This window comes from Symphalangus syndactylus, chromosome 18 (assembly GCF_028878055.3).
Source record: "Symphalangus syndactylus isolate Jambi chromosome 18, NHGRI_mSymSyn1-v2.1_pri, whole genome shotgun sequence".
Taxonomy (NCBI): Eukaryota; Metazoa; Chordata; class Mammalia; order Primates; family Hylobatidae; genus Symphalangus; species Symphalangus syndactylus.
The window spans coordinates 86,605,197-86,633,085 of NC_072440.2; the positions used below are offsets into that span (position 1 = coordinate 86,605,197).

Consider the following 27,889-nt stretch of genomic DNA (forward strand, 5'->3'; position numbering starts at 1 on the left):
AAGTGTTCCTATTTCTCCACATCTTCTCCAGCACCTGTTGTTTCCTGATTTTTTAATGATGGCCATTCTAACTGGTGTGAGATGGTATCTCACTGTGGTTTTGATTTGCATTTCTCTGATGGCCAGTGATGAGGAGCATTTCTTCATGTGTTTTTTGGCTGCATAAATGTCTTCTTTTGAGAAGTGTCTGTTCATGTCCTCTGCCCACTTTTTGATGGGGTTGTTTGTTTTTTTCTTGTAAATTTGTTTGAGTTCATTGTAGATTCTGGATATTAGCCCTTTGTCAGATGAGTAGGTTGCAAAAATTTTCTCCCATTGTGTAGGTTGCCTGTTCACTCTGATGATAGTTTCTTTTGCTGTGCAGAAGCTCTTTAGTTTAATGAGATCCCATTTGTCGATTTTGGCTTTTGTTGCCATTGCTTTTGGTGTTTTAGACATGAAGTCCTTGCCCACGCCTATGTCCTGAATGGTATTGCCTAGGTTTTCTTGTAGGATTTTAATGGTTTTAGGTCTGACATATAAGTCTTTAATCCATCTTGAATTAATTTTTGTATAAGGTGTAAGGAAGGGATCCAGTTGCAGCTTTCTACATATGGCTAGCCAGTTTTCCCAGCACCATTTATTAAATAGGGAATCCTTTCCCCATTTCTTGTTTTTGTCAGGTTTGTCAAAGATCAGATAGTTGTAGCTATGCGGCATCATTTCTGAGGGCTCTGTTCTGTTCCATTGATCTATGTCTCTGTTGTGGTACCAGTACCATGCTGTTTTGGTTACTGTAGCCTTGTAGTATAGTTTAAAGTCAGGTAGCGTGATGCCTCCAGCTTTGTTCTTTTGGCTTAGGATTGACTTGGCGATGCGGGCTCTTTTTTGGTTCCATATGAACTTTAAAGTAGTTTTTTCCAATTCTGTGAAGAAAGTCATTGGTAGCTTGATGGGGATGGCATTGAATCTATAAATTACCTTGGGCAGTATGGCCATTTTCACGATATTGATTCTTCCAACCCATGAGCATGGAATGTTCTTCCATTTGTTTGTATCCTCTTTTATTTCATTGAGCAGTGGTTTGTAGTTCTCCTTGAAGAGGTCCTTCACATCCCTTGTAAGTTGGATTCCTAGGTATTTTATTCTCTTTGAAGCAATTGTGAATGGGAGTTCACTCATGATTTGGCTCTCTGTTTGTCTGTTATTGGTGTACAAGAATGCTTGTGATTTTTGTACATTAATTTTGTATCCTGAGACTTTGCTGAAGTTGCTAATCAGCTTAAGGAGATTTTGGGCTGAGACAATGGGGTTTTCTAGATATACAATCATGTCATCTGCAAACAGGGACAATTTGACTTCCTCTTTTCCTAATTGAATACCCTTTATTTCCTTCTCCTGCCTGATTGCTCTGGCCAGAACTTCCAGCACTATGTTGAATAGCAGCGGTGAGAGAGGGCATCCCTGTCTTGTGCCAGTTTTCAGAGGGAATGCTTCCAGTTTTTGCCCATTCAGTATGATATTGGCTGTGGGTTTGTTGTAGATAGCTCTTATTATTTTGAGATACGTCCCATCAATACCTAATTTATTGAGAGTTTTTAGCATGAAGGGTTGTTGAATTTTGTCAAAGGCCTTTTCTGCATCTATTGAGATAATCATGTGGTTTTTGTCTTTGGTTCTGTTTATATGCTGGATTACATTTATTGATTTGCGTATGTTGAACCAGCCTTGCATCCCAGGGATGAAGCCCACTTGATCATGGTGGATAAGCTCTTTGATGTGCTGCTGGATTCGGTTTGCCAGTATTTTATTGAGGATTTTTGCATCAATGTTCATCAAGGATATTGGTCTGAAATTCTCTTTTTTGGTTATGTCTCCGCCAGGTTTTGGTATCAGGACGATGCTGGCTTCATAAAATGTGTTAGGGAGGATTCCCTCTTTTTCTATCGATTGGAATAGTTTCAGAAGGAATGGTACCAGTTCCTCCTTGTACCTCTGGTAGAATTCAGCTGTGAATCCATCAGGTCCTGGACTCTTTTTGGTTGGTAAGCTATTGATTATTGCCACAATTTGAGAACCTGTTATTGGTCTATTCAGAGATTCAACTTCTTCCTGGTTTAGTCTTGGGAGGGTGTATTTGTCGAGGAATTTATCCATTTCTTCCAGATTTTCTAGTTTATTTGCATAGAGGTGTTTGTAGTATTCTCTGATGGTAGATTGTATTTCTGTGGGATCGGTGGTGATATCCCCTTTTTCGTTTTTTATTGCATCTATTTGATTCTTCTCTCTTTTCTTCTTTATTAGTCTTGCTAGCAGTCCATCAGTTTTGTTGATCTTTTCAAAAAACCAGCTCCTGGATTCATTAATTTTTTGAAGGGTTTTTTGTGTCTCTATTTCCTTCAGTTCTGCTCTAATTTTAGTTATTTCTAGCCTTCTGCTAGCTTTTGAATGTGTTTGCTCTTGCTTTTCTAGTTCTTTTAATTGTGATGTTAGGGTGTCCATTTTGGATCTTTCCTGCTTTCTCTTGTGGGCATTTAGTGCTATAAATTTTCCTCTACACACTGCTTTGAACGTGTCCCAGAGATTCTGGTATGTTGTGTCTTTGTTCTCGTTGGTTTCAAAGAACATCTTTATTTCTGCCTTCATTTCATTATGTACCCAATAGTCATTCAGGAGCAGGTTGTTCAGTTTCCATGTAGTTGAGCGGTTTTGACTGAGTTTCTTAATCCTGAGTTCTAGTTTGATTGCACTGTGGTCTGAGAGACAGTTTGTTATAATCTCTGTTCTTTTACATTTGCTGAGAAGAGCTTTACTTCCAACTATGTGGTCAATTTTGGAATAGGTGTGGTGTGGTGCTGAAAAAAATGTATATTCTGTTGATTTGGGGTGGAGAGTTCTGTAGATGTCTATTAGGTCCACTTTATGTAGAGCTGAGTTCAATTCCTGGATATCCTTGTTAACTTTCTGTCTCGTTGATCTGTCTAATGCTGACAGTGGGGTGTTAAAATCTCCCATTATTATTGTGTGGGAGTTTAAGTCCCTTTGTAGGTCACTGAGGACTTGCTTTATGAATCTGGGTGCTCCTGTGTTGGGTGCATATATATTTAGGATAGTTAGCTCTTCTTGTTGAATTGATCCCTTTACCATTATGTAATGGCCTTCTTTGTCTCTTTTGATCTTTGTTGGTTTAAAGTCTATTTTATCAGAGACTAGGATTGCAACCCCTGCCTTTTTTTCTTTTCCAGTTGCTTGATAGATCTTCCTCCATCCCTTTATTTTGAGTCTATGTGTGTCTCTGCACGTGAGATGGGTTTCCTGAATACAGCACACTGATGGGTCCTGACTCCTTATCCAGTTTGCCAGTCTGTGTCTTTTGACTGGAGCATTTAGCCCATTTACATTTAACGTGAATATTGTTATGTGTGAATCTGATCCTGTCATTATGATGTTAGTTGGTTATTTTGCTCGTTAGTTGCTATAGTTTCTTCCTAGCCTCGATGGTCTTTACAATTTGGCATGTTTTTGCAGGGGCTGGTACCGGTTGTTCCTTTCCATGTTTAGTGCTTCCTTCAGGAGCTCTTTTAGGGCAGGCCTGGTGGTGACAAAATCACTCAGCGTTTGCTTGTCTGTAAAGTATTTTATTTCTCCTTCACTTATGAAGCTTAGTTTGGCGGGATAGGAAATTCTGGGTTGAAAATTCTTTTCTTTAAGAATGTTGAATATCGGCCCCCACTCTCTTCTGGCTTGTAGAGTTTCTGCTGAGAAATCAGCTGTTAGTCTGATGGGCTTCCCTTTGTGGGTAACCCGACCTTTCTCTCTGGCTGCCCTTAACATTTTTTCCTTCATTTCAACTTTGGTGAATCTGACAATTATGTGTCTTGGAGTTGCCCTTCTCGAGGAGTATCTTTGTGGCGTTCTCTGTATTTCCTGAATCTGAATGCTGGCCTGCCTTGCTAGATTGGGGAAGTTCTCCTGGATAATATCTTGCAGAGTGTTTTCCAACTTGGTTCCATTCTCCCCATCATTTTCAGGTACACCAATCAGACGTAGGTTTGGTCTTTTCACATAGTCCCAAATTTCTTGGAGGCTTTGTTCATTTCTTTTTATTCTTTTTTCTCTAAACTTCCCTTCTCTCTTCATTTCATTCATTTCATCTTCTGTCAGCGATACCCTTTCTTCCAGTTGATCGCATCTGCTACTGAGGCTTCTGCATTCTTCGCGTAGTTCTCGAAACTTGGCTTTCAGCTCCATCATCTCCTTTAAGCCCTTCTCTCCATTGGTTATTCTAGTTATCCATTCTTCTAATTTTTTTTCAAAGTTTTTAACTTCTTTGCTATTGTTTTGAATTTCCTCTCGTAGCTCAGAGTAGTTTGATCGTCTGAAGCCTTCTTCTCTCAACTCATCAAAGTCATCCTCCATCCAGCTTTGTTCCGTTGCTGGTGAGGAACTGCGTTCCTTTGGAGGAGGAGAGGTGCTCTGTTTTTTAGAGTTTCCAGTTTTTTTGGTCTGTTTTTTCCCCATCTTTGTGGTTTTGTCTACTTTTTGTCTTCGATGATGGTGATGTACAGATGGGTTTTTGGTGTGGATGTCCTTTCTGTTTGTTAATTTTCCTTCTACCAGACAAGATCCTCAGCTGCAGGTCTGTTGGAGTTTACTAGAGGTCCACTCCAGACCCTGTTTGGCTGGGTGTCAGCACCGGTGGCTGCAGAACAGCGGATTTTCGTGAGACCACAAATTCAGCTGTCTGATAGTTCCTCTGAAAGTTTTGTCTCAGAGGAGTACCCGGTTGAATGAGGTGTCAGTCTGTCCCTACTGGGGGGGTGCCTCCCAGTTAGGCTGCTCGGGGGTGAGGGACCCACTTTAGGAGGCAGTCTGTCCGTTCTCAGATCTCCAGCTGCGTGCTGGGAGAACCACTACTCTCTTCAAAGCTGTCAGTCAGACAGGGACATTTAAGGCTGTGGAGGTTCTCGCTGAGTTTTTGGTTGTCTGTGCCCTGCCCCCAGAGGTGGAGCCTACAGAGGCAGGCAGGCCTCCTTGAGCTGTGGTGGGCTCCACCCAGTTCGAGCTTCCGGGCTGCTTTGTTTACCTAAGCAAGCCTGGGCAATGGCGGGCGCCCCTCCCCCAGCCTCGCTGCCGCCTTGCAGCGTGATCTCAGACTGCTGTGCTAGCAATCAGTGAGACTCTGTGGGCATAGGACCCTCCGAGCCAGGTGCGGGGCACAATCTCCTAGTGAGCCGTTTTCCAGGCCCGTTGGAAAAGCGCAGTATTAGGACGGGACTGACCCGATATTCCAGGTGCCGTCTGTTTCCCCTTTCTTTGACTAGGAAAGGGAACTCCCTGACCCCTTGCGCTTCCCGAGTGAGGCAATGCCTCGCCCTGCTTCGGCTCGCGCACAGTGCGCTTCACCGACTGTCCTGAACCCACTGTTAGGCACTCCCTAGTGAGATGAAACCGGTACCTCAAGCAGAAATGCAGAAATCACCCGTCTTCTGTGTCGCTGGGGCTGGGAGCTGGAGACCAGAGCTGTTCCTATTCGGCCATCTTGGCTCCACCCCGGAACTTTTCTCTTTTTTTTTTTTTTTTTTTGAGATGGAGTTTCTTTCTTGTTGCCCAGGCTGGAGTGCAATGGCATGTGAGCTTGGCTCACCACTACCTCCACCTCCCGGGTTCAAGCAATTCTCCTGCCTCAGCCTTCCAAGTAGCTGGGATTACAGACATGCGCCACCATGCTCAGCTAATTTTGTGTTTTTAGTAGAGACAGGGTTTCTCCATGTTGATCAGGCTGGTCTCAAACTCCCAACCTCAGGTGATCCGCCCACCTTGGCCTCCCAAAGTGCTGGGATTACAGGTGTGAGCCACCGCACCCAGCCAAACAGATTTTCTCTTTATGTCTAGGAACCTATTTTAAATTTTTTCATTGTAGAACACAGTTCAGTAGATCTTAAAACAAAAGAAGAGAACTATTTAAATGTACTCCAATTAAAATGGAAATGATTTGCTGCACTTATATTCTTAGAGAAGTTGGTATTGTAAAGAATGAAACAAAATTGTAAAGCACAGATTTGATTGTGGAAGTACAGAGGTTAAATGGTGATGTTCTGTGAACCAAGAGTTCCAGTTTCTGCTATACTCTTGGCCATCTGATTTGAATGGATTAATTGTCTCTGCTTCATTTTTTGCTGTCTGTAGACCTTCTTTGAGTTCATACATTTGTAAAATGCTATTAGTTATATCTTATAATAGAGAGGAGTCTGTGAATTAGTGGTAAAACTATGGAAATGTCAAAGCCAAGTCATACTTTAAGCACTCACTAAATTCACGCCATTTTTTATAAGCCGTTATCAAATTAGGCATTGTATCCGTTTAGTAGAAAATTATTAAAGAAGTTTACTTATTTTTTTGAGATGGGGTCTTGCCATGTTTCCCAGGCTGGTCTAACTACTGGGCTCAAACAGTCTTCCCTCCCCAGCCTCTCTAGTAGCTGGCATTACAGGTGTGCACCACTGTGCCTGCCAGAAATCTGAATTTTAAAAATAAGAGTGTATAAGTGACATAAGTCCCAGAATTCTAATGCCATTTTTTAATAATTTTAGTTAGTGACTCCATAGGTTAATTTTTTCCTGCCCAAGAACTGGCTCTTTGTTTCAAAACCCTTAGTAAAAATTGTTATTCTATGATAAGTAAGCAGCACCTTATCATGACACTGACTCACTCACTAAATCAATTCACGGGTCACACAACACAAATTAACTCAAGAAACAATATTTTTTATAGTCAGAAATAAAAACCATCTTACTGTCTAAAAATGGTCAAGCAGAGATTAAAATCTTGGATTCCATAATCATGTCAAATAAGTTAAATACTATGGCGCTTTAGTCTACTGGGCTGCTCTAACAAAATGCCATGAACTGGGCCCTCTGTAAACAACACAGATTTATTTCTTACAGTTCTGGAGGTTGGGAAGTTCAAGATCAAGGTAGATTCTGTGTGTGGGGAGGGCCTGCTTTCTGGCTCCTAGACGGCACCTTTTTGTGGTATCCTCACATGACAAAGGGGCAAAGGAGTTCTCTGGAACCTCTTTTCTAAGGGCACTAATCCCGTTCATGAGGACCCCCTCGTAACCTAATCATCTTCAGAAGGTCCCACCTTCTAATACCGTACCTTGGGGGTTAGGATTTCAACATGTGAATTTTGGGGAACACTGGCATTCAGGTTATAGCATATGGCTAAAGAAAGGAGAGGAAGGAAGAGGGCAGAGATGGCAAAAGGGAGAATGGGAAGACCAAACTTAGAAGCAGAAGGTACAAGGATATCCTGGGCCATATTCAGAGAAAGCTAGACACATACAAAGAGACAACGAAAATAAGTAGACAGCGGATCAGATGAAGGCAGATGTGTAGAAACGCACACCAAAAATAACTAGCAAAAAAAAAAAAAAAAAAGTGAGTTAAGAAGAGTAAGGGGTATAGTATGTTATTAGTGAGTTGGGTAATTTTCATTTTGATGTGTTTAAAACATAGACCATGGTATTAGAATAAATGATCACATCTTTACTAACTTTGAAACCTTTATATGATAGAGCTTATTTGGCTATCTAGAAGTTTAAAATTGACCTTCTTGTGTTGGAAAAAAAGAAAGAATCTGGTTATCAGAATGTTAATTTTGAAAACCAGGGCATTTTGTCATTAAATACTTCAAATGTTAGTCTTTTTATTGATTGGCCGCTTTATTACTTAGGCTGGAGAGTTCCTTTTATACATAGACCACCTAGTTATTTATTTTAATTGAGCCTTCCAGCCTTTGTATTTCGTAATTCCATCAGGTTAAAGTTTGAAAGCAAAAATTATTTAATCTTCTCTCACCTCCAAATTTATAGTCCATATGTTTGGCCAGATGATTTCTGATTATTATAATAATAGAGTGTAAGATCCTAGAACAACGGTCAGGAACAAATAGGATCTAAGACTTTTCCTTAAGTATTTTCTTAAGACCTAATTTTTTTAATACTGAGAGTTCTGAATATGTTATATTTTGATAATTAAAAACATTGAAAAACAGAGAGACCAATATTTACAAAACACCTGGGTGTAGAATCTTAGTAAAAGCCACAAGGATTTGTGAAAACACTGATAGCTGCAATTTTTCCCTCTCAGTTTCTCTGGTACAATATCATTGGTAGTCATACAGTCTGGTGCAAAGGTACAACAAAGGTGCTTTAACCAGTATCATAAGGATGTCCAAATTCCCAGCATGAGGGAGAGGAGGTCTTCCTTACTCTTCTATAGCTGAGCCAATTTCACACTTTAAGGTTTGTTACTTACAAACCCCCTTTCTGTTTCCAACCTTTGTATTAGTCCAGTGTCTTTAGCTGTAAAAAGCCTACCCACATGGCCTTTTTATAACAGCATGTGTATAGGCTGACAAACTGAGGGGTTCAGAGGCAGGCCAGCCCCTCATCTTGGTTGCATCAGAGCTCTGGCTTTATTTCTCTGAGCAGCTTTGCCCCCTTCTTGTATCAGCTCCATCCTCAGGCTGACTTCACAAAATCCCTGTGAGCAGCTTCTACTAAATGCCTCCTCTTTGAAGTTGAGGTTAAGGAAGAGATGGCTTCTTTGAACACCGAGCAAAAGTACCCATCTTTTAGACACCCATGACACAGCCTCAGGAGGTCCGGACAATGTGTGCCCAAGGTGGTCAGAGCACAGCTTGCTTTTATACATTTTAGGAAGACATGAGACATCAATCAGACACACTTAAGATTTACATTGGTTTGATCTGGAAGGGTGAGACAACTTGAAGAGGAACAGGGAGCTTCCAGGTCATAGGTAGGTTTAAACACATTCTGATTGGCCGTTGGTTGAAAGAGTTACGATAAAGAGTTGTGGAGAGCTAGGTTTTATCACACAGATAAAGCATGCAAGTAGCAGGCTCTAGAGAGAATAGACTGTAGATGTTTCTTCTCAGACTTAAGGTCTGTGTTGATGTTAACGCTTGAGGGTATCACGAGGCATGTCCATCCCCAGCTTCCCATCAGGGCCTTAACCAGCCTTTCCGGTTAAATTTCAGAGTGCCCTGGCCCAGGAGGGAGTCTACTCAGATGGTTGCAGGGGGCCTTTGAATTTTATTTTTGGTTTACACTTACAATCTAATATCTAGATTTCCTGTGGTTCTTTTTGTACTATTTGTTGTTTCTGGTTTTCATTAATGATGTTTTCTTTCCTATTTGCTTTGTTATTTTTTATTATAGGCTGAACATTATATAGCAAAATTATTTTTATTATATACCAAACATTATATTGCAGAATTATTTGCAGGGATAATTTGAGGCCTAGGATGATGTTTTCTTCCAGAAAGAATGTATGTTTGCTTCTGCCAGGTGCCTGGAGACCTTAACAGTCCAGGATCACCTCAATTCAGTTTCTTATTCAGTACCTGTGAGGACCTGTCCTGTTTATTTCTGGACACGATTACCTTTAGGTGAAGCCTTTGGGCTCTGAGCCCAAAGTAATAGGAGAGTAGGGTAAGCAGGACCAAGTGTCCTGCCAAGGGACCTCTTCTGCCTTGGCAAGTCCAAGCTTCCATGTCTTTCTCCTTGTCCCCAGTACCGTCAAAAAGTTACTCTATACTTCAGCAATTTTGCTTCCCCCTCCATCACTTACATGGAAAAAGTGATTTCATCCATTGCACTCACCTCCCTGGGCATCCAGCCTCCCCTGCATTTGGTAACTTCAATTGTTAGTTCTCAACAACTTCTATTCAAGGAGATTTTTAAAAACTTTCCCCATCTTTTCTTTTTTGCTCAGAGGAAGAGTTGATCAGAATCACCTAGGGTGCTATTACCAGAAGCTCATTATTTCTTCAAATATTTCCTCTGTTTTTGTTTTCTCTTTTTCTGACTGTTGGCATTTCTACTTCTTTCCTCTTTATCTATTAGTGTTCCTCACATATGGCTTAATTTCTTTAGCTTTGTTTCCTTTTAGAAGAGTTTATTGATCTGCCTTTCTGCTCATTAATTTGTTCTTCCTCTGGAGCCATCCTACTGTTTATTCCATCTGTTATTTCTTTAGCTATTGTATTTTCTATATGTAATATATCTGATTTTTCCTTTTTGGGATTTGTGGTTCTTGTTTCATATTGTCTTTTTAAACATGCTTATTCTTAGTTTTAAATTCCTGGTCCATTTGTTCTAGTACTTATGCTTCCAAACCTGGTGTATGTTGTTCTGTTTTGTTTTGTTTTTCTAAGTAGTTGTATCCCTGTGTCTAAGGACTAGCCAAGGAGTGGATGTTTGCTGATAATGTGGGCAGAACTTGGACATGTGGGCTGGAGTATCCACATGCATGCATAGTCCTTTCAGGCATGGGGTGTGCCGGAGGTGGGAAGAAAAGGGGATCAGGTTCTTACAGTTCTAAATTTGAACATGACATTCCTGGCCATTATAAAGGTATGTTAGTCAAGGTACAAAGATGGAAATAAATATATATTTATTTATTTTTCTGTCGTCCAGGCTCTAGTGCAGTGGCACAATCTTGGCTCACTGCAACCTCCACCTCATGGGTTCAAGCGATTCTCATGCCTCAGCCTCCTGAGTAGCTGGGACTACAGGCGCACACTACCACGCCTGGCTAATTTTTGTGTGTTCAGTAGAGATGGGGTTTTGCCATGTTGGGTAGGCTGGTCTCAAACTCCTGGCCTCAAGTGATCCACCCGACTTGGCCTCCCAAAGTGCTGGGATTGTATACAGCCATGAGTCACTGCACCTGGCCAGATTGCTCTTATACTTTATTTCTGACTGTTGAATCTTATTTTTTCCTCCGATATATTTCATCCATTTCTGTTTTACAAATGAGTCTGTGGCCTTTACCAAAAGTGTTGGTTCAGAAATAGAATGAAATTTCACCTTAAAAATGGAATAAACTGGTAAAAAAAAAAAATGATATATCTAATGAAACTAGTTTGGACAAAGTCTGTAAAATACATCTAAATCTTAAAAATTACAGAATATGGTATTGAACACATCATTTAAAGGTCTAGGGTTATTGTTTACCATCTACAATAACACTCAGTAGAAAACACTCTTGCTAATTTGAACAATCAAAAGATTCCTTTGGTGTAAAGATACTTACATAATTTATGATGGAGTTACATGAAAAAATTCCTGTGTAGTTTGCAAATGTGGCTAATAACCATTTAAAAATGTTGGTTTAGGCTGGGCGCGGTGGCTCATGCCTGTAATCCCAGCACTTTGGGAGGCCGAGACAGGTGGATCACTTGAGGTCGGGAGTTCGAGACCAGCCTGACCAAGATGGAGAAACCCCATCTTTACTAAAAAAAAAAAAAAATACAAAAATTAGCCAGGCGTGGTGGTGTATGCCTATAATCCTAGGGAGGCTGAGACAGGAGAATCACTTGAACCCGGGAGGTGGAAGTTGCAGTGAGCCAAGATCACACCACTGCACTTCAGCCTGGGCAATAAGAGCAAAACTCCGTCTCAAAAAAAAAAAAAAGTTGGTTTAGCAGTTTAATTTGAATCCATTTAAAAAGTTATATTGTTCCCCCTTAATACTGAATGTTTAAAACAAAACAATACAAAACAAAGCAGAAACAAACCAGTCCATTTCAAATAAAAGCAAATGTCTTCCATAAATTCTTAATCTGCCCAGCCTAACATATTATGGAATGGATGTTGCTGATAAAAGATAATATTAGGTTACAGTCTTCTTCATTGGTGATTTTTAAACAAAACTGTAATTTCCTGGGAGGCATAGACATTTCATGTGTTGGTGTGCAATATTTATTTACGTCCCTTCCTGTTTTTAGAAGGATTCAGGATCATAAGAAAAAAGCCAGCCAAGTAAGATCAGAGTCCTATGCTGAGTGGGAAAATTTTCCACTGTTGTAGCACATTTAAATTTTCTTTTTTTTAAGAGACAAAGTGTTGCTCTGTTGCCCAGGCTGGAGTGCAGTGGCATGATCATAGCTCACTGCAACTTTGAACTCCTGGGCTCAAGCGATTCTCCTGCTTCAGCCTCCAGAGTGGCTGGGACTATTGGGTGCGTGCCATCATGCCTGGCTATTTTCTTTTGCTTTTTAAAATTTCAGAGGTGTTTCTCAGTGTGAACAGGCTAATTATTTTATTTTTAATTTTTTGTAGCGATAGGGTCTTGCTTTGTTGCCCAGAGTGGTCTTGAACTCTTGGCTTCAAGGGATTCTCCTGCCTCGGCCTTCCAGAGTCTTGGGATTACAAGCATGAGCCACCACACCTGGCCATCCATCACTTACTTAATCTTTATCTTGTAGCTTTTCTTCCAAGAGAAGTCATGAGTTTGTGCTAATTTACAAACAAGAATCTTCTGAATTCAGAATATGCAGACTTGCAAAGGATTTTACCATTAGCTAATATTTCAGAAAATTTTTTTTGTTTATTCTTTTGTGCTTCTTTTCTTTTTATTTATTTTTTTAAAAGAAAGGGCAGGAGGAATACTTTATTCTGAGTGTGTTTCTTTTTGCTTGCCTTTGTTTTCTTCTGAAACAGAGGAGAGAAGTAATAACAAGTCCAAAGAGACTTCTGTCCATTCAGTACCTCACTTCGAAATTAATCTGATCAAGACACTGTTTCATCATGTAACTTCCCACTTCAGAAACCTTCAAAGAATCCCTGTGGTTTTGAATTAAGCTCATACTCCTCTGTTTGGTTTAATGATAACACTGCTTACCTCCCTGCCCACATCAACCTCTAATTACGCTCCTGGAGACGCTCTTCTTTTCCAATATGACATGCTCATTTTCCCCAGACAGATGCCATGCGTTTTGTTCCCCCTCAGCTCCCGTATCTGTCTGGGATTACCCAGTCTCCTTTTGTTCTGTCCAAATCTTCTCTGTTTCTGAGAATTCAACCCAGGTTTCTATTTTATTTTATTATTATTTTTTGAGACGGAGTCTCACTCTGTCGCCCAGGATGGAGTGCAGTGGCACGATTTCAGCTCACTGCAACCTCTGCCTCCCAGGTTCAAGCAATTCTTCTGCCTCAGCCTCCTGAGTAGCTGGGATTACAGGCACATACCACCACGCCCGGCTAATTTTTGTATTTTTAGTAGAGATGGGGTTTCACCATGTTGGTCAGGCTGGTCTCAAACTCCTGACCTCCTGATCTGCCCACCTCGGCCTTTCAGAGTGCTAGGATTACAGGCATGAGCCACTGCGCCCAGCCTCAACCCAAGTTTTCACCTACTGTGTAGCCTGCCTTATTATCACCAATCCCATTTTCATCCTTTTGATGACTTACAATTCTTGTTTATATTATTATTTTGGCCTTTAATTACATAATGTTGTAAACTGATTCATAAGTGTTCAAAATGGAATGGATGTCCTTGAGAGCAGAGATTCTACTTTATATTTCTTTCATTCCTCAATTAGTATAATGCTAGATTATTTATAAATGTTTATAAGATTGAAATGAAAAGCAGCAGGCATTCTGATTGTGATAAAATTGAATAATATTCTAAGTTGATTTTACTTGATTAAAGCTGTTTGACATTTGCCAAATGGATTCTTGATTTGCGGTTGATTATTGCAACATCCATTCACTGTGAAGTCTTGTAAATTAAGATTAATTGGCAGAATGTGAGTTTTTGAAAATCAAAAAGAGATGCTCATTACTTTTAGCTACATATGATAATCGGACTGGTAATAGCGTTTCTGAAGTTGAAGTTTGTTTCCGTGTGAGAAATTATGGTTGGCAGCATCCATGATCATTTGCTAAAGAGATAGAAACAGCTTGTGTTAAGTACAAAATACTACCCGTAGTCTTGTTTTCAAAAGTATTAATTTGAATAGCAAACTCCTACTAGATAGTGTAAAGCTAGAAATGTCATCCAGATTTGGTTAGTTTTAAATATTGAAAGGCAGAATTTGAGACCTTATTGAACTGAAACGAATGATTTCCCATCCACAGGGAACAGGTGGGGACTTCAGAGGCTTCAGAAGGTACCTGCATGTTAAAACATAACAGCGTTTATTCAGGGTGACTCATTGTCTGCTTAGCTTGGCACAGAGCTAATAATGGTGTTTTCTCAGTGTTGGATAATAACTCTTTTTAGAAGTCATATGCATAGTTTATTGTCAGACTGTAAAATGATAGGGCTATGGAAATGAATCATGCAGAGAAGGCTGAGAGAGGATCATCATGTCCCTTACTGAAGGAGGACATTCCCTGGAGGGCTTCTATTTGAGTGGGGTTAAAATCACAAGTTTCTTCTGTCTTATCATCTCAACAAATATTACTTGTTTATCTTTTCATCTTAGTGTCTTGATAGAGGGGTCCATATTCACTGTTAATTGCATTATATTTCAAATGTTGACCTACCAATCAACTCTGTAGCTATATCATAGGCCAGATTTGAAGTGAGTAACATTATTTGTGGTGAAACCAGGTTAAATATCATTTCCAAATCTTGTTTGAAGAGAATTGATTCTGGTATAAACTTGGACTTTACATTGGAAGCAGTGAAAACATGGACATTAGTGAGGACATGTGCTGTGGCCACAGGGAGCTAATTATTCAGTTTTAACTTGGCCAGTGTATACAGAAAAATTTCAGATGTCTTGTGGGAAGGATCAAGAATGAGTTCTTCCAAGAAGAAGGACTCAGTTAGATAAAGAACAAAGTCGGGCGATATCAGGGTGCTGAGTAGCTGCAGTTTTCTCTCTGCTTGCCTCTAGTTGTAGAGAAAGAATCCTGGGGCTCTAAAGAAACATTAGAAAAGCAAAGGTAATGCTTCCTCTTGGCCTTGTTTGGAAGCAGTTGTAGGAAGTTAGGCTTAAAGTAGACTGAGGGGTTTCAGTGCCAAGAAAAGCATTCTGTGCAGAGGAGTCACTGCTGACGTTTGGCCTGCAAAGCAAACAGTTGAGAGAAAAGAGCTAAGTTTTTTTTCTTTTTGAAGGGAAAAATATAAGTAACATGATTTGTGGAAGTAAGGATGTTGAGACTACCCGTTCATTAATTTTATCGGATAACTATTTCTTTATGCCAAGTTATACTGGAATTTTAAAGTGGGTATCGTTATTTAATAAGTTTCTTTTTAAATTTTTTATTGAGACAGGGTCTTGCTCTGTCGCCCATGCCAAAGAGCAGTGGCGTGATCTTGGCTTACTGCAACCTCCACCTCCTGGGTTCAAGTGATTGTCCTACCTCAGCCTCCCATGTAGCTGGAACTACAGGCACGTATCACCACACCCGGCTAATTTTTGTATTTTTATTAATACAGTTTGAGGCTGGTCTCAAACTCCTGGTCTCAAGTGATCCACCTGCATTAGCCTCCCAAAGTGCGGGGATTGTGGGCGTGAGCCACCACGCCTGGCTTCTTTAATAAGTTTCTGTAACTGTATTTAAATATACAATTATAACTTTTGTGTATATTTTTGTTTATATTAATATTTCCTTTTGAAGAGTATATAAACCTTTTGATAGCACAAACTGTGAACCTAAAGTGGTAAATGAAAACTGATTTGAATGGGGAAGACGGGTTAATAATTAAGACCTGAGCCCACTGCCCCATTCTTAGGATGCATACTTAACTTATGAATGTATTCTTAAACATAAAGATTCACTAAGTATTTTCCCCAAATCTCTCCTGTCTGTAAATTCATCCCGCTCACATTTACTATGATCCTTAATCTTAGATTCCTCTACTTTTACCTGAACTTAAAACTCCTTCCACTCTGCTTATATAGTCTGTTTATCCTATTGAATTACAGATTGACACTTTGATGCATATCCCTTGACCCTTAATAAAGCCTGTGATGTTAAGCACACATACATTTGTCCACCTGAAAGTGCATACAGGCGGAGGGAAGAAAAGATTCGTGGTTTGTTGGGTGGGAGATTATGTGTGGATATTTCTATGTGGCTGTTGTGAATAAGAAAAATGGTTAAACAGTGGATCTCAGAGATGATATGTTAAGGGACCACACATTGCTGGCAATACTTAGTTAAGGGATTAATGAGTCTTTTTTAATTTATTTATTTATTTTTGAGACAGAGTCTTGCTCTGTCGCCCAGACTGGAGTGCAGTGGCGCGATCTCGGCTCACTGCAAGCTCCGCCTCCTGGGCTCATGCCATTCTCCTGCCTCAGCCTCCCTAGTAGCTGGGACTACAGGCCCCTGCCACCACGCCTGGCTAATTTTTTGTATTTTTAGTAGAGACGGGGTTTCACTGTGTTAGCCAGGCTGGTCTCCATCTCCTGACCTCATGATCCACCCGCTTTGGCCTCCCAAAGTGCTGGGATTACAGGCGTGAGCCACTGTGCCCGGCCAAGTCTTTTTTTTTTAATATAAATAGCCTGATCTGGATTATTCTGTAAATTAACAGATTCTTTCATCAGAGTCCAGCCATTGAGACTAATAATAATCTTAATGAATGGAAAAGAATACAAGTGTTTTAGTGCTGATCCAGGTTAATTGAGAATTATATCTGTTACTCTATATTCGAATATGAGAATCTCTGAATCTAGGACTAATATTTACAACAGGGTTGAGTCAAAGGATATTTTGAATAAGGATGCAAAGTGTTGTAAAATATTAGTGTTTCTAAAAACATTTTGAAGATTAAGAAAATGTTGTACAAGTGCTAATTATTATAATATATAGAAGTAAAGATATCATAGTACCCATGAAGATCCATTGTGTAATGTTTATGGATGGGTATTAATGAGGTAAGTCTCTTCTCACGAAGAGTTGGAAGTGTGACCTGGCTCTCTTCCTAGTATGCTGGACTCTGCCACACTTTCCTGTCTGTCTGCATAGATAGCAACAGTTTCTTTTCTGCAGCAAGGAATAGATACAGTTTTGTCTCTTTGAAGGAGGAGAGATTTGGAGCCAGAAAGATTTACACAACTGCAGTGTGATTAATTTTCTCTAATCTTTTATTATGTCCTTTGATTTATCATTGCCAGCAAAATAAAAGCTAAAGTCTTACTCTTGCATTCAAAGCTCTATGTTGGTGGTTCTCAGCTCTGGATGCATATGAAAATAGCACAAGGGACTTTTTCAACATAACAAGAACAGGATGGGGTTTAGGCATCTGAATAGTATCTTTATTCTCATACCTTATTGAGGATTTATATGGGTTTAGAACTCTAAAAATACACAAGAAATGATCCTGTTGATTTCTACGGAAATACCCTATTGTGAATTCAATTGGGATTTGCAAAATAATAAGAAATATACATGTTGGTCTCTGCCCTCAGTCCCTGGCACAGAGCCCCTGAGACCCTTGTAATTTCCTGACTGATAGGGGTTGTAAGAGAATCTTTTGTTCTAACGTTTGATCGCTGCCCGGGTTCCTGAGACAGAGCTCCTGATACCCCCCCTTGTAGATAAGTGGTAGAATCTTTTGTTCTAGTATTTGGACTTTGACCCCAGTTCTTTACACTGAACTCCTAATATCTTTGTAATTTCCTGAGTGATAGGAGCATCTTTTGTCCTAAGGAGGCCACTCTTAGAATATGGACTGTTTGCCAGGGGAACTAACCATGTGATTGATTAGAGAGTTGGGACTTTAAGCCCCACCCCTTAACCTCCAAGAAGGGAGAAGGGCTGAAGGCAGATCACCAATGGCCAAAGATATAATCAGTCACCCTTAGGTAATGAAGCCTCTATTAAAAACCCAAAAGGACTAGGTTTGGAGAGCTTCCAGATAGCTGAGCAGGTGGAAGTTCCTGGAGCGTAGCACACCTCGGGAAGGCATGGAAGCTGTGTGCCCCTTCCCACAAAACACACCCAATGCATCTCCTCCATCTGACTGTTCATCTGTATCTTTTATTATATCCTTCATAAATAAGTGGTTAAATATAGGTGTTTTCCTGAGTTCTGTGAGCCAGTCTAGCAAACTAATCAGTCCAAGGAAGGGTCATGGGAACCCCAATTTTATAGTTCGTTGGTCAGAAGTATAGGTGACAGCCTACTACTTGCTACTGATATCTGAAGTGGGGAGCAATCTTGCGGGAATGAGCCCTCAGCCTGTGGGATCTGATGCTATCTCCAGGTAAATGGTGTCGGACTTGAATCAGATTATAGACATCCAGCTGGTATCTGCTGGAGAATTGCGTGCTTGGTGTGTGGGGAAATAACTCCCTAGGCATCTGGTGTCAGAAGTGAATTGCTGTGTAAGAGAGTAGGAAAAACAGTTTTGTTTTGTTTTGTTTTTCCCCGCCACCATCTCCTCAGAGGATTGCATTGAATTGCAACGGGATTCTGAGCAGTTTAGAGAAAATTGGCATTTAAATTACACTGAACCTTCCATTTTGTGAACATAGTATATCTCTCTAAATCTTTTCTGATTTCTTTTATTTGTATTTTGTAGTTTTCAGCATACAGATCTTGAACATGCTTTTAAAAAATATTATTTATTTATATTTTTGTTGCTGTTGTATTTCTAATAGTCTTCTGCTAGTTTAGAGGAATAAAATAGAATTTTTTATGTTGACCTTACATTCTGCATTGTTGTTAAAATCACTTATTATAGTGTTGTTAGTAGTTCTATAGCTTTCTACATATGATCATGTTGCCTGGAATGGACACAGTTTTATTTCTTTACTTCTAATGTGTTTTTTGTTTATTTTTCTTGTCTTATTTCACCAGCTGGGTTCTGCAGTGTGATGTTGACAAGGACTGGTGGGGGCAGTCCTCTTGATTTGTTCTTGATCTTAGGGGACAAGCAGTCAGTCTTTCTTCACTGAGTATATTGGTCACCGTGATTATTTTTAAAGATGCCCATTGTCACATGGAAGAAATTCTCTTTTTTTCCCGAGTTTTCTGAGAGTATCAGGAATTGATGTTGAATTTTGTCATCTGCATCTATTCAAATGGTCATATAGCCTTTCTCTCTTTTTGGTCTGTTGAGATAGTGAATTATATTGATTGGTTTTCATATGTCAAAATAGCCTTATATTCTTGGGATAAAGCTCCCTGGGTTGTGATTTTTGTCCTTATTTATTTATTTATTTAGAGACGGAGTCTTGCTCTGTCGCCCAGGCTGGAGTGCAGTGGCGCAATCTCAACTCACTGCAACCTCCACTTCCTGGGTTCAAGTGATTCTCCTGCCTTAGCCTCCTGAGTAGCCGGGATTACAGGTGAGCGCCACCACGCCCAGCTAATTTTCGTATTTTTAGTAGAGACAAGGTTTCATCATGTTGGCCAGGATAGTCTCAAACGCCTGACCTCGTGATCCGCCCACCTCGGCTTCCCAACGTGTTGGGATTACAGGCGTGAGCCGCTGCACCCGGCCTGTCCCTTTTTTTTTTTCCTACATTTGATTTGCTCCTTTTGTTCAAGACTTTTGTAACTATGTTCATGAGAGATACTGACTTGTTGTCTTTTATTGTAATGTCTTTGTTTTTAGTATCAGAATAATGCTGGCCTTACCCTTATCCTAAACAAATTAATGCAGGAACAGAAAACCAAATACCGACACGTTCTCATTTATAAGTGGGAGCTAAACATAGGGTACTCATGGACATAAAGATGGAAACAGTAGACACGGGGGACTGCTGGAGCGGGGACAGAGGGAGGGGGCAGGGGTTGAAAAACTGTTGAGTACTGTGCTCACTACCTGGGTGATAGGATCATTCATACCCCAAACCTTAGCATCATGCAATATACACATGTAAAAAACCTGCACATGTATCCCCTCAATCTAAAATAAAAATTGGGCTGGGCGCGGTGGCTCATGCCTGTAATCCAGGCACTTTGGGAGGCTAGAGCAGGAGGATCACTTGAGTCTAGGAGTTCAAGACCAGCCTGGGCAACATTGTGGGACCCTGTCTCTACAAATAAATAAATAAATAAATAAATAAATAAATAAATAAATAAAAGTTGAAATTATTAAAAAAAAGAATAATACTGACCTTATAAAAAGAGTTGGGAAGTGTTTCCTCTCCCTTTTTTTATTACCTGGAAGAGTGAGTAGAAATGCAGCGTTTTCTTCTTTAAATGTTTAGAGATCTCCAGTACAGCTCTCAGAATGAGGAGCTTTGTTTTTTGGAAGACTTTAAAATGTAGATTCAGTTTGTAATGGATATGGGCCTATTCAGTTTATCTGCTTCTCTTGAGTGAGCTTTGGTGGTTTGTGTTTTTCAGGGAGTAGTCTGTATGTGTCTAGTTCATCCAGGTTGTTGAATTCATGGACATAAAGGTTTTTAAATAATCTTTCTTTATTATCTCTGTAATGTCTGTAGAACCTGTGGTGATATCCCCTCTTTCTTAATATTGGTAATTTGTGTATTCTTTTTCTTAGTCTGGCAAGAGATTTCTATTGTTATTGATCCATTCAAAGAACCAGCTTTTGGGTTTATTGATATTTTTCTCTATTTTTCTGTTTTCAGCATCATTAATTTCTGCTCTTATAGTATGTTTTACCTTTTTCTTGTTTTGAGTTTAATTTGCTCTTCTTTTTCTAGTGTCTTAAGTTGGAGGGTTAGATTAGTGACTTGAGAACCTTCTTCTTTTCTAGTATAAGCATTTTTAATACTTACAATGTGAAATTACCCACCATTTCATCCCTCTCTCGAGGCTGCCTACTTCCCACCCTGGCAGTAGCCAGTGTTGTTATTTTCTCAATATCCTCTCACATATAGTTTATACATATGCAAACAAATATATTATTTTTCTCCCTCTTTTTTAACATAGTTGTTAGATAACCTTCTAACAATTATTTTGTTCTATACCTTGCTTTTTCCCCCTTAGTCTGCCTTGCATATGATTCTCTCTTGCATATATAATCTCTTATTCTTTTTATGATAGCAGTCTTACTATTAATGGACATTTTGGTTATTTCCAGTCTTTTGCCATTAGAAACATGCTGCAAAAAATGACTATGAATATGCACATTCAAAAACATCATTTTAGGCTTCTCAAGTGTGTAAATTCCGTGTGAAAAGAATGGAACAGTTTTCTACCCCCTTTGTTTCTCTCCTTTTTCTGTGTTTAGATCGTGTGCTGTCTCTTTTGATAAAGGGCCTACTTGGTATAGAGAGAAAGAAAGAATTACATTAATTCTTCTGCTTGGTCTATCCAAATAACTCCAGAGATATTCAGACTTATTTTCTTAATAATTCCTTTATTAAGTATTAGACCTACAATAATCACTTTATTTTAGTGTATTATTATTTTTCTATTTAGAGATGAGGTCTCACTGTGTTGCCTAGGCTGGTCCCAAACCCTTGGACTTAAGTGATCCTCCTGCTTTAGTTTCCTGAGTAGCTGGTACTAGAGGCATGCGCCACAGTTCCCAGATATAATTACTTTAGAAGTCGATAGGATCTAAGGACGGCATTCTTCCTGAAGGCATTTCCAAGGTGCTATGCTTTCCCCTCTAGATTATTTTCAAACTCCTCATCATTGCCAGTCCCCTTGGCCCTCTGTATCTGCAGGTTCCCATGTGTGGATTCAGACACCCGCGGATATGGGGGGCCAACTCTAGAGGGGACTTGAATATCCGTGGATTTTGGTATCTGCAGGGGCCCATGGATTCTGAGGGCTGATTATATATAATCCTTAGAGTGTTATCAGTTCTTGTGCCACTGGTTTCACTTTTACCCAACAGCAGCTTTTTTTCCTTTCTTTTAGTAAGGAATATCAGTAAGTCGTCAAGTATTTATTTGTACCTATAGCATAGGCAGTGACTCATGTTTTGTTTGTCCTGCTCATCGAATAGTTTAAAATACGGAGTTTGAAAATATCCCTCAATAAGAGAATGGATAAAATGCAATATATTCATACAACAGAATGCCGCATAGCAGGATGAACTAACATATGTAACAACATAATAAATCTTGCAGATATTTTGTTGAGTGAAAGAAGCCAGACGCAAAAGAGTGCATACTGTAAGATTCCATTTATATGAAGTTCAATTGCTGCCAAATCTGACCTATGATACTAGAAGTCAGGATAGTTGTTACTGGGCCGGGTACAGTGGCTCACGCCTGCAATCCCAGCACTTTGGGAGGCCGAGGTGGGTGGATCACCTGAAGTCAGGAGTTCTAAACCAGCCTGGCCAACATTGTGAAACCCTGTGTCTACTAAAAATAAAAAAATTATCTGGGCATGGTGGTGTGCACCTGTAATCCAAGCTACTCGGGAGGCTAAGGCACGAGAATCACTTGAACCCAAGAGATGGAGGTTACAGTGAGCCGAAATCGCACCACTGCACTCCAGCCTGGGCAACAGAGAGAGATTCTGTCTCAAAAAAAAAAAAAAAAAAAAAAAAAGGATAGAAATTACCACGGTGGGAAGAGGGTTTAGGAAAGAGGTGCTTCTGGGTGCTAGTAATGTTGTCTTTTGACCTGAGTGCTGGTTAGTTACCTGGGTGTTTATTTTGTGAAAGTTCATTCAGTGAACTTTAAATGTTCAGGAGGGAACATTTTGTGAAAGTTCATTCATGAATTATGCACTTTTCTATATGTTCATTATACTTTAATGAAAAATTAAAAAGGATACCATACAGAATTAACTAAAGGCATAATCGTTGATCATGGTTAGAGCTTAAAATTATATAAAACCAGAGAGATTACTTACTTTTTTCTGGCACATGTACTCTCTCTCTCTTTAAAGTGATCATTTAAAAAGTAATCAATTATGAAAGTGATAAATACTACATTACAAAATAAAAGGAAGTGTAGCTAAACTGTTTCTTTAAAAATCTTTCAAGCCAGGTGTGGTGGCACATGCCTGTGGTCCCAGCTACTCAGGAGGCGAAGGTGGGAGGATCGCTTGAGCCCAGGAGGTTGAGGCTGCAGTGTGCTGTGATCATGCCACTGTATTTCAGCCTGGGCGACAGAGGGAGACCCTGTCTCAAAACAAAACAAAGCAACAACAACAAAGATATATTTCACCTAAGTCAGACTTCACACTACTTAGACTAAGGACAGTCTTTGGAAACAATAACGTATGACATTTACAAAATTTATCTCATTATTTTTTAGATTTCTTTTCCTTTTATTATTAATTAAGGTCAGTGCCTTTTCATGCACTTACTAGTCATTTGTATTTCTTCCATGTCTATTTTGTGTATGTGAATGCACTTTCCCTTTTTCTCTTGTGTCTTTTTTTCTTTTTTTTATGAAGTTGATTTGTTTTGGGTCAATGGTTCTCAATTCTGGCTGTGTTTTGAATCACCTGGGGAACTTTTAAGAATTACCAGTGCCAACGCCCCACCCTAGGCCAAATAATTAGGATCTCTAAGGGTTGGGCCTAAGGCTTGGTATTTTTAATTTTGTGTGTGTGTGTGTGTGTGTGTGTGTGTGTGTGTATACATTCTATTATGGAAATTTTTATGCGTAGCAACATATATAACAAGTTTTTTTTTTTTTTTTTGAAAGAGTTTTGCTCTTCTTGCCCAGGCTGGAGTGCAATGGTGTGATCTCAGCTCACCGCAGCCTCCACCTCCTGGGTTCAAGCAATTCTCCTGCCTCAGCCTCCTGAGTAGCTGGGATTACAGGCATGTGCCACCACACCTGGCTAATTTGCATTTTTAGTAGAGATGGAGTTTCTCCATGTTGGTCAGGCTGGTCTTGAGCTCCCGACCTCAGGTGATCCGCCTGCCTCGGCCTCTCAAAGTGCTGGGATTACAGGCGTGAGCCACTGTACACGGCCCATCAGGCATTCTTAATCTCACTCTGGACTTCAGCAATAGTTTCTTTTGTTGCTTCATCTTTGTGGGCCACTTTACTTCAGGTTAGAAGCTGTATCCATCAGAGTTCTTAGTTGTAAGTAATAGATACCATCTCTGGCTAATTAATTAAAAGGGTGACCCACAGATTGTGTAAGTAGGTTGGGAAAGTAGGCTTGAAAACACTGCTAGGAACATAGTGCAAAATCATTGCACAGAACTCTCATGAAGGCACCTCTCTGGCCACAGACCTTGCTGCTTGTGCTCCAAACACCACTGATGCTGGGCTCTGGGTGCTGCCCCAAGAATCATTATCTCTGCTGCCCCAGAACACTGGATGTAGCTGCTCCTACTGCTGCCATCCCCAGTAGGTGGATTCTTCTGGAGTTCCTGCTTCTCCAAGTTAATATTTCCCCCCTTGAAATCTAGCATAGTGCATTTTATTGGTGGAGCTCTGTTATGTGCCCCTATCCTAGTTTCAAAGAAAGATGAGAAAGCAAATATATGGTTTTTTTTTCCTTCTTTGTACTTTAGTAGTGGAAAGTCTACTTGTCCCATAAGGTAGGGTGTGCTTAAATGTAGACTCAGCATTCAAGTGCTTGGTGTAAAAAAAAGAAAGTCTGCTGTAAAAGCTCTGTATCAGTCTTAGAAACCCATTCCTTTTAACTAATGATCTATCTTATAACCACTAGCTTTTCTTACATAATGCAGTAGATATTTGATGCAGGAATATGCCTTATTTATGGGTGCCATATTGCTTTGTACATGGAGCTGTATCTTTATTTCTGAAGAACCAATATATTTTAAAAACCCCATTCTAATTTTAGCTAGTTGCAGGCATTCCTATCTTTTATGAATAAACTCAAGGAGATGTAATAGTTAAAAGCTCAACTGTAACAAATATTGATATTTCCTGGTGGTGTTTTCACTGATAATTTTCTAGCTTATAGGCTATTTGCCTTTTTTCAGGTGTGATTTTTCTGTATATAAAGACAGTGTGAAAAATGGGAAACACTGTATTAGAACCACTGTGGGTATAAATAGGATGATACTTGCTTTTCAAAACAAAGGTGGTATAGTTCTCATTATTGCAAAAGTATTTTAAGTTACAATGAAACATTGTGAACACAAGCTTTTAAAAATTAACACAAAAAGCACATTCTTGGCTTAGGTGTGATAACTTTAACAACCAAATAGTGAAGTTTTTATCTGCTGTGAAACCAGGGCATAGTTGAATGAATGAAGCCATGGACACTTTGGGTCAGGGGCCTTGGTGATTCTGTCTTGGTTCTGCTGGTGGTGTGCAGCATTACCTTAGGTGATTCATTTATGTTCTTCTACATTTCATCTTTCCAGTTCCTAAAGAAAGATTAATGTTACTATCCCTTCCTCTTTACTTTTCTTACAGTGGTGTATTAGAAGATCTGAGACAGGTGTGATTGAGCTTCTTAGAATAAACACGTGATAACATAAAGGTTGTTACAGTAAAACAAAGACGAATGTACTGTAAAATCTTCATAGCAAAATGCACCCTGCTTAATACGTAACAAGAAACTGTTGTTGTAATATCCTGATGTAAGATTATGTTTCTGAATTATATTCATACTAGGTGGTCCTTCAGTTTTTGAATACTTAAGAACTGCAGCTGTGGATTTAATGGGTTTAATTAATAGGAAATTCACTTAAGGTTCATCCATTTGACCTCTGCTACATAGCCAATAGAAATTACATAGAATGTTTCTAAAACTTCCAGAAAATTCAGGCTAGCTTTAGCATTCTTCACCTAGCATAGGTGAAGTCTTAATTGTACAAACGAAAAAAAAAAAATCCAGGTTTTCTAAATGTGGTAAAATTGTAACCGACAAGGTCAGGAATCAACTTACTGGTTGCTCAGTATTTAGTGATACATTTGACTCCTTTTGTGGTTTCAGATAGCAATTATTTCTAATATAATTTATTTTGCAGTGAGGGCCGAGGCAAGTTGACGGTATTTTCAGTTAAAGCTATGTTAGCAACCATGTGTGGTGGAAAAATGCTGGACAAATTGAGATGTAAGTATTTTCATATTATTTGAAATATGCCATTTTCAAATTAGGACTTTTAAATGAATATTGTCAGAATTTTGAATGATGTTATATTGAGCTTTTAAAAAAATTACTGCAGCAGCTGGCTCACAGTAGGTGAGTTATTGCCACCTACTGTTCAGATGGAAAAGTTGGTTAATTTAATTTATTGTTAGTGCTTTTTAGTGAGAAAATGGAAAAGACTCAGAATCATAATGCTGACATTTAAAAACTTATTTTAGAAATGTTTTCCACATTATTAAAATTATGCTTGAAAATGATTATATTGAGAACTTTTAGTTAAAGTAAATTTGATTACTTTTAGTAAGTTTGGTCTGGTTTAGCTCTTAATAACTCCAGTCTTCATCAGGTCATGTTTGCTGTGATTACATTATTCCTTACTACTCTAGAGTCAGCTGCAGTTATTTAGAAGCTGATGACCTGTTTTTTAAAAAAATTCCTGTTATCTTTGCTAATTTTTTTTAACCATTAGTCATTTTGGCATTTTACCATTCATTAGATACTATAAGAAGGTGATTAGATGAAATCAAAAGAGATGAAATTCACGAATATTTAATTTTGCTGCTTACGGTTTTTATTTATTCAGTTATTAGTTACTAACTCCCTAAGATGTGCCAAGAATTGTGCTAGGTGCTTTACATGTATTTTCTCATGGAATCCTTAAAATTCCTTTGAGCAGCAGGTGATATTTTCTTCATTTTATCAATGAGTTAACCAAGGGGGCAAAGCTGGGGTTTTAACTCAGACGTCAGAGCCCTGTTCTGAGCTATGTGATTGTGCTCCCCTGTGCTAGTGCTGTAGCAGGAGACACACGTGTAATTTCAGTACAGTGTTCAGAGTGCCATAAAGCAGTAGCCACAGAGTAGGAAACTGGATGTCAGCTTTCAGGGGATGAGACTGAAGGCTTAATGAGGTAGTGTGGTAGTGTGGTACCCCTGTGAGCCTGGATTTGGATGACTGCGTCCTTGCAATGTTCCTCCGTGCCTTACTTTTTTTTTTTTAATTGAAAGATACAGATGCTTAATACTTGATCAGATTCAAGTATTAATACAAGTTTTTCGGCAAGATTACTTCATAGGTGTATTTGATTTTTGTGCTTTTTCTTACTTTACCATGACACTGAAAGTTGGAAAGCTAGATGGCCCATTAGATATAGATTTAGATATTCCAATGAAAGATCTTAATGTATTTGGTCAACTGTTATCCAGTTTATCTTCATTTCAAAGTTAGCTGCAATGTAGAACACGTTTTTGGTAATAAGAATTATGGTTTTATTTAAATATTCTTGTGAGGTTTTTCACATGGTATATCCCAAAATATTCTTTGGGCTGAAATTCCTTTTATATTTTTGTAAAATATAAAAATGATGTTTTTCTGAGGAAGATAATATGTATGAAAGTATATTTAATTCAAACACAAAGAAAGGTTGTAATCTTGTCTAATTTTTAATGATGCTGATACCAGATAAAGAATATATATACCATCTTTATTAATATTAGGGAGACTGGTTGAAAAATACAGTAGTAGAAAAATACATTAGCAGAAAATTAACTGTATTCTAGATGACTCTGGAATCTTTAAGTTTCTTTAAAGTCTACTATATTTACATAGAGCCAGCTCACCTGGCACATAGTAAATACTTAAAATTTTGTCAAATGTAAATTGTTGATTGAATACTAAAATTACTCTAGTTCTGTGTTATAACTGTTAGTGAAAAGGCGCAAATTCTAGTTCTTGGTTTGGAAGGGATCCAGATGATAGCAGTTTTTTTGATGTGGCTTCTGAACTTTTTGGAGGAACACAAAGTGACCAAGATTGAAGTGGCACAAAAGCCCACAGGCCAAGCCAAAGGTGACATGTCAGCGTGCTCAGGACCCCAAGTCATTGCAATAGTGTTTGGATGGCTGTGATACAGCCTGTGCTGGGTTACCAATCACTGTGTTTATCTGATTCAAGTAGATTTCAAGTGTGGTTTATCTTTTCCATGCTAAAAATTATAGTTTCTCTGCCAGTTGTAGGTCTGTTTCATTATTTTTGTTGTACTGTAATTATCTTGGCTTGGGTTTGAGATGTTCAACATAAGTAAAATATTTGGGTTGGGAAGACTATCTCTACTTTTTAATCTTCCAAGGTGGAAACCACTTTAAAATGTGGCCTGCC

General features: G+C 39.1%; 1 protein-coding gene across 26 annotated transcripts in view; it reads left to right on the top strand.

The window, feature by feature from the left end:
• Positions 1-27,889, top strand: part of DTNB (dystrobrevin beta) — a 306,511-nt gene that overhangs the window by 45,431 nt on the left and 233,191 nt on the right. For 24 of the 26 annotated variants that reach the window (XR_010117241.1, XR_010117242.1, XR_010117243.1 and 21 more), the window contains one exon: positions 25,611-25,696. The exons of the other annotated variants lie outside the window; for them this stretch is intronic. Coding sequence is in view for 18 of the 24 variants with exons in the window: in XM_055253828.2 (XP_055109803.2) it covers positions 25,611-25,696 (86 nt within the window). In the remaining 6 variants the exon portion in view is untranslated. Of the gene's footprint in view, positions 1-25,610; positions 25,697-27,889 lie in introns of those variants that run through there. 26 annotated transcript variants of the gene reach the window in all.